Here is a 7,420-nt window from a genome sequence, read left to right as displayed (position 1 = left end):
GACTAATGAAAAATTATTTACATGCAAAAGAAAAAAAAGCTTGAAAAACAACGTCAGTAATAATTCATTAGTTGGCTACCTTTGTTCCTGTAACCATATAAAAAAGACAATCCTAAGGTTAGACTTTCATATTCTAATTAGTTTAAATTAAAGTTAAATTACAGAAAAGTAGTTACATTTTTTTGCTTTTATATTTACCATAATATAGATTTTTTTTGTTTGCATTCTGTGACTTTTATTTTGAAGATGACGAAAAGCAGTTTCTACCAGCTTCACTACTTTAGTGCGCGCACACGTTAGCATATACAAGCTAACTACGCATTAATGACGTTTTAGTAAAGCAGGTATTTATGAACTATACGGTTTACGGTATTAATGGTCTAATGTCGTACAGTGAGGAATAAGTTATTATTCCTGGTAATGAGCTTTAAAACAGTAAAGAAGCGTTATGGTAGCCTGCTGGCGCTAGCTAACTGATGGCATCATTCAAATAGCTACTGAGAGATTTCATATTAGCTTGTTGATTGTTAGCACTGGTAGATTGTACTCTGTTTTTTAAGCTCGCTGGTTGTAAACTCTAAATTAATTAGATAAACAAACGCTTTCAGGTTGTGAAATTACTGGAGACCTAATGGAGAAGGACGCGCGAGTTAAGAAAACCGCTGCGCCATCAGTGTCTCAAATCAATGCAGAATATGTGACCCAGGTAAGAACTTTAACTACATGAATAACGTTACATGAATTGATATATAATCTAATAAGCAGTTTCTTACTAGAACCAAGTTGCTAGCTAACCGTTAATATCTCTGTAATTGGTAGCTATAACCTTACGAGGCTCAAGTTAACTTCCTATTAGCCAGCTTGTTGTTCGAACTTTCCCGTTCCACCTTAAACGTTGCAGCAACTACACTGTATTTCTAAAGTATTTGCTCGTCTGCCTTCACACGCGTATGAACTTGAGTGACATCCCATTCTTAATCCATAGGGTTTGATTTGATATCGAACCACCTTTTGCAGCTATAACAGCTTCAACTCTTCTGGGAAGGCTTTCCACAAGGGTTAGGAGTGTGTTTATGGGAATTTTTGACCATTCTTCCAGAAGCGCATTTGTGAGGTCAGACACTGATGTTGGACGAGAAGGCCTGGCTCGCAGTCTCCGCTCCAATTCATCCCAGAGGTGTTCTATCGGGTTGAGGTCAGGACTCTGTGTAGGCCAAGTGCTTCCAACAGCAAACTCGCTCATCCATGTCTTTATGGACCTTGCTTTGTGCACTGGTGCTCAGTCATGTTGGAACAGGAAGGGGCCGTCCCCAAACTTTTCCCACAAAGTTGGGAGCATGAAATTGTCCAAAATGTCTAGGTATGCTGACAGTGCACTCAGACAAACAGTGCAAGTACTGTTCTTCTGGCAACCGCCAAACCCAGACTCGTACGTCGGATTGCGAGATGGAGACGCGTGATTCGTCACTCCAGTGAACACGTCTCCACTGCTCTAGAGTCCAGTGGCGGTGCTTTACACCACTGCATTCGATGCTTTGAATTGCGCATGGTGATGTAAGGCTTGGATGCAGCTGCTTGGCCATAGAAACCCATTCCATGAAGCTCTTTGCACACTGTTCTTGAGCTAATCTGAAGGCCACATGAAGTTTGGAGGTCTGTAGCGATTGACTTTGCAGAAAGTTGGTGACCTCTGTACAGTATGCACCTCAGCATCCACTGACCCCACTCTGTCATTTTACGCGGCCTACTGCTTCATGGCTGTGAGTTGCTGTCGTTCCCAGTCGCTTCCACTTTGTTATAATAACACTGACAGTTGACTGTGGAATATTTAGTAGTGAGGAAATTTTACAATTGGACTTGTTGTACAAGTGGCATTGTATCACAGTACCATGCTGGAATTCACTGAGCTCCTCAGAGCAACCCATTCTTTCACACATGTTTGTAGAAGCAGTCTGCATGCCTAGGTGTTTGGTTATATACACCTGTGGCCAAGGAAGTGATTGGAACAGCTGAAGTCAATGATTTGCATGGGTGAGTGAAGACTTTTGGCTCTGGTGCCAGAATGTAACTGCTGCATAGTTTAAGGTGGAGTGGGAAAACTTTGTTAAGGGCATTATCTGTGTGCTCACATCTACGACTTTGCGTAGATTAATAAAGGTAAAAAAGTGTTTACCTCCTGATATTCACAGGCCGAGACCTAATGATAAAGAGGTAGAACTACTAACTGTATTGACTATTTACACGCATGATGTTTTTAACTAAGGTGCCTAATTGGAATGAAAATGTTGCAGTGCGTCGTGCTGTTAAGAAGGTTATGCTGTTTATGACAATGCTGGAACTATGCTGATTGTGTACTCTCCTGTTTTCTGTTCTTTTCTTTAGCTCTCGGTTAAATATTGGGCCCCCCTTGCCAAGAATAAGCTGCCATTTGATTACAAGGTGTGGATGAGATTTGATTATGTATTACTGTGTTGTGTATCTCTATTATGTAGCAGTTTGGAATTATTTTTGGAAATATTGCTTTGTAATTAATGTGCTGCAAATCCCATTGCTGCATTATTGAGATGTACCTACCTTACTGTTTCACTTTAGCTTTAATATTGTGCTGTAGAGATTACTTTTACAGTGCTATGTATGTTATGATAATTATAGTCTCTGGATATCTGCTACCATTTGTATATCCTATAAGGAATGCTGTATATTAGGCTTTCTGCTATTTACAGTTGCCTTCACACATTACACTTATCTTTCCCTCAGGTCATTGAAGATGTATATCAGAATGAAATTCTCAAATCAAAGTAAGTTTACTGGAATGAACTTTGCACTTAAGATAGGTTTTTATTCATTTTAAAAGTGTATTTATTCTTTCTGTCTGTTATAGCTCTTGTTGTTATTCTTTTTTAAATGTTTTATTGACCCTGCACCTCTTTTTCTAGATTTGCGATCAGAAAAATCATGTTGTTGGAATTTAGGTAAGTCATTTTGTTTTAAAAGAGATATTATGTTAAAAGCATTATTGTCTTTGTTTGTGAATTTGTGTTTTTTTTTTGTCTTGTAGCCAGTATCTCGAGAATTACTTGTGGGTTAATTACAGCCCTGAGGTGTCTAGTAACAGCTATCTGATGTCAATTTGCTGTATGGTCAATGAGAAGTTCAGAGAGAATGTGCCTGCTTGGGAGGTGAGTGCCTAAATGAAGGATATGGTGGTTTGTAGTGCAGTCATCTTCTGCATGATGTTTGAACTGCTGTGTATATAATGGGCAATCTGTCTTTATCTCTCATCAGGTTTTTAAGAAAGAGCCCCGTCACTTCCCTTACTTCTTTAAGTGCATCATGGATGCATGTCTGACAGGAGAAGAGCTTGGTCTGACGCTACGGGAACAGACAGTTTTGTTGCTCTTCCTTGATCACTGTTTTAACAGCCTGGTTAGTTTCAGTAGCTTTAGAAGCCTTTATAGTGTCCTGGTGTCTTTTGCATTTCTTAGTGTTCAACAGTGTTGTGTTTCTCAGTCTTGGTCCAAGAGTTCCACTGCCCTTTATCTAGCATTCCTCTGGATCCCAACACACCTTATGCATGAGATCAGCTACTTAACAAGCCCTTCTTGAGCTGAAGTGGGTGTATTAGAGCAGGGAAAATGCAGAAGTGTGCAGGACAGTGGTGCTCCAGGACCAGCATTTAAACAAATGGTGTACATCAGTAGCTACATTGTACAGTGTCTAGGTGTTTTTGATTTATCCACTAGATGGCACCGCTGTGCTACTTTTTAGTGGTCTCAGTCAACCAGGTAGTGTAACATGTCATGTGTAGTACCTGCTTTGACCAAACCAAGAGAGCTTTTATGTGTGTTGCATAGTGTAATGAGCTTTTATGCCATTACTGGTCAGCATATAACTGATTGTGAATGATGAGGGGTTTGTTTCTTATCTGATAGTGTTGGATGTGTTTCTTGTAGGAGGTGGATCTGATTCGAGAGCAAGTCCAGCAACTCATCTCTCTGCCTATGTGGATGTGCCTCCTGCCGGTGCGCACTGCAGCACAACAGTCGCACACACATGCTGTCGTATGCTTTTCTGGCGGATGTTTTGTTTACTTTCTAAATTTTTACAATAAAGACACTGTCAGTTTGTTCTACGTAAAGTATTTGTTATTTTCACTTATAAAATTTGAAAATAAGACTGTTTACTGTCTAGAGCTGTGAACATACAAGATATTTTATGCATATTTATGTCATCATGTTTCCTCTGACAGTCTTCTGACTGGTAGCATGGACAGTGGTCATGGAATCAAGTACTGAATTTCAAAACTGTCCAGTAAACTTACATTCACAAATTAGAATGCACAATGTATTTTGTAAACCTATAAAATTAAGAAATAAACAGTTAGGGTTCAAAGAATTTCATTTTAGTTCAGTTCAGTGTCCCCGGAAGCCTTGTTTTTTGTGATAGTGTTTGCTCTAATTTCAGTGGCTTATATTTTTAGATTTAACTTGAATTTTGAAACTTTGCAGTCAAGACTCCAGCAAGAGCTGAAAAAAGTCCCCAAGCTGCAGAAGTTCTGGAACCTCATAAAAAAGAATTATGAGAAAATGAACCCAAAGGATGCAGAGCAGTAAGGATCCTCTCTTTTCCTCAAGTTCAGTCTGTTTTACTTGAAGCAGTCCAATGGTTGTGTGATGTGTAAACTTATCAAAAACCTTAACTTTGGCAGAGCCAGAAGGGAACGAACTTTCCTCTGTTCACTCATAAAGAAATTCCTTGCTGTACTGATGTCCATCCCACCATCAGGTAAGCTTTTTGACTCATGCTTGCTTTTGACAGAATGCTTTATTTTGGTCATGATGGCAGCAGATGCTTTGCTCCATTTTTTTTTTTTTTTTTTTTTTTTTTTTTCCCCTCATGACCCAGTTTGCCCAACCATTCTTGGAAGTGACAGCAAACGTTTTTATTTAGTTTATTTAGGGAAAACGCTAGTTGTTTGTATTCCCTGTTGTGTAACGTGAACAGATTAGCATGAGTTATCAAATTTAAGTTTCCATCCAATTTAAGTGAGTTATGAATTTTGGTAAAGTGGTTTAAGTGGCCTGCCTTATATGTTGGCATGTTAAAATTTTGAAACAGTTTCATAATAAAGTGATTATAATTTGTTATCATGATATTTGGATTTACAGTATCAAAATTGCAGAAGATATCAACAAGCAAGTATGTGTTTAAACAGAAAGAAGTATGTGTCTAATTGTGTGTTGATTAGATATCAGTTGTACCAGTATTTTTGCCCTTTTTTGTTTTTACAGGAGTTTATATGGGTCATTCTGTCAAACTGGTTTAAAGTCAGGGTTCAAAACACATTTTGGACTTTATCTGACTTGGGCATTAGACTAAAAGTCTTGTTTTTAATGACTATATATTAACAGTCTTTTAGTAATACATATGTTTTCATTTTGCCATTACAAACAAACGTAATGCAAACTTAAACAGACTTTACCAAATGATTTGGTAGTGACTGTCGTAGCTAATTTTGCATATAGTTTAAAAACGCTAGCCAGTATATGACTAGTAAACACTGCTTTGTATAGTTGTATACACAAAAATCGCAACATATTTCAATAAAACACAAAAATGTTAACTTGAATGCAGACACGCAAATCGGAGGAGCGTTGTGTTCCGGTGGGCTAGCTTTGGTTAGCATTAGCCTTAGCTTTTTGGCTATGTTGCCGAAATGTCACCCATTGTGACCCCACTGTGAGGGCTCTGATGCCAGTGTCGAGGGGGTGCTGACTCTCCCTAAGGCACCCGGAGCTGCTAGCAGTGAATTATGCTGTTTGTCCCTTAATAAACCCTGTATGCACGCCTCTAGCTGGTTCACCTTATCCACCAGAGATCTAACTAGCTGGCACTTAGCACAAACACAGCCACTATCATTATCGCTAGAGGTGGAAAAGGGGATTAAACTAAACAGGCCACATTCTGAACAGGCAAAACAACCAGCAGTAGCCATAATATTGCAGGTACGCTTTTGATTGATTTAGGAACTTACACCAGAAACATTGCTGCAGTGACATCAGCTTCAGATTTCGAGGTCTGTGCTTTTGCACTCTCCTCTTCATCCCCATGTTTTGGGGTTTGGGGATCAGGTCAGGTGACTGAGGTGACCATGATGAAACCTTGATTCTGTTCCTGTAACATCTAGCAAACCATCATCTGTGCTGCAAAGACTCTGTCCCATTTAGTCTAGATTTAGGCTTAATTATGTCTTGAAAAAGGACTAAATATATACCAATAAAGGAGCAACATGGTATTTAGTCCATACCATGCAGCTCTACTGTGATTGTTTTCTGTTGCAGTAAATCCTGTAAAACTTCTGTTGACTTCACCACAGTTTCACCTCAGACTTCATTGCAGAGGGGAGTTCCTTTTTAAATCACTCTCCATTTGTCTTTTGTGTGCTTTTTCCTTCCTCTGATCTGACCCACCTTTTGAAAGAGCGGCTCATGCAGCTGGCCCTCGCCCACGGCACCCGTCCTATTCCGCTAATTCAGGCCGACGCGGCCTGCCCCCCTCTGCCCACCTGCGCCGGGATGAGCAGTGTGACATGCGAGGGGCCGTCTGACTGTGGGCTCCAGCTGCTAATCTTTCCTGTCACTCGCTGTCTCCATGCACTGCATGGGAGTGGCTAGCTCTGGGCAGCACATTGTTTTTGTTACTTACTCTTCAGACTTCTGTGGTCCCTACAGCGTGCTTTGGCCACCCAGCCATTCCCTGTGTTATTTAGTGTGTGTGATGTCTGCTGATGTTTTCTTTTTTCTGTTCCAGGCCCTGTTGATATGGATAAGGTGCACTACTGTGAGAGATTTGTTGAGCTCATGATTGACCTGGAGGTGAGATGACTGTTATATGGACAGGCTGGTGGAACTGTTGTAGTAGTTCCATTAATGTTATAACTGGTTCATGGCGTCCAGGTGTGATTCAGTTGATGATAAGAAGTAGTGTTTGTCAGTGGTTCAGTGGTGTCACTAGGGTTGTCGCGACCCCAGAAATTTCTTGATAATAAAATCATTCTATGGCAAAAAATAAAGGCCCTGTGTTTGAGTGTGCACAGAAAAAAAAAATATTATTTTTGTATCTGGTTAAAAAAAATTGTATCTGGTGTCTTTTTTTTTTTTTTTAGTCAAGACACACAGGATTTTGTCAAATAAGTAATAAATAATTTGAACATGACCTTTCAGTTTGTTCTGAAGGGAGGATTAAGGGTGTCTTGACACTTGACAGGTTTGCTTAGATTAAAATGGACCCTGGTGTGGTTGCTGTTAGACAGAACATGAAATGAGACTGAGGTGTGGTTAGTTTGAAATACGTAAAACAAACCGTAGACAACCAGACATGTTAAACACAAACAATCTTTTTTTTTTTTTTTTTTTTTCTT

At 39.6% G+C, this 7,420-nt stretch overlaps 1 protein-coding gene across 3 annotated transcripts in view; it reads left to right on the top strand.

Moving 5' to 3' along the window:
• Positions 1-256: 256 nt before the first annotated feature.
• The window catches only part of aqr (aquarius intron-binding spliceosomal factor), a 66,461-nt gene continuing 59,297 nt past the window's right edge, over positions 257-7,420 (top strand). For 2 of the 3 annotated variants that reach the window (XM_037541916.1, XM_037541914.1), the window contains exons 1-11: positions 257-344; positions 609-706; positions 2,383-2,439; positions 2,758-2,798; positions 2,937-2,972; positions 3,059-3,179; positions 3,286-3,426; positions 3,954-4,022; positions 4,509-4,609; positions 4,709-4,785; positions 6,811-6,875. In XM_037541916.1, the coding sequence (XP_037397813.1) occupies positions 632-706; positions 2,383-2,439; positions 2,758-2,798; positions 2,937-2,972; positions 3,059-3,179; positions 3,286-3,426; positions 3,954-4,022; positions 4,509-4,609; positions 4,709-4,785; positions 6,811-6,875 (783 nt within the window). In that variant the 5' untranslated portion in view covers positions 257-344; positions 609-631. Of the gene's footprint in view, positions 345-608; positions 707-2,382; positions 2,440-2,757; positions 2,799-2,936; positions 2,973-3,058; positions 3,180-3,285; positions 3,427-3,953; positions 4,023-4,508; positions 4,610-4,708; positions 4,786-6,810; positions 6,876-7,420 lie in introns of those variants that run through there. The other variant, XM_037541915.1, reaches the window with a different exon arrangement.

The sequence above is a fragment of the Pygocentrus nattereri genome, chromosome 10, assembly GCF_015220715.1.
Source record: "Pygocentrus nattereri isolate fPygNat1 chromosome 10, fPygNat1.pri, whole genome shotgun sequence".
Taxonomy (NCBI): Eukaryota; Metazoa; Chordata; class Actinopteri; order Characiformes; family Serrasalmidae; genus Pygocentrus; species Pygocentrus nattereri.
This window is presented reverse-complemented; position numbering and strand designations above follow the sequence as displayed.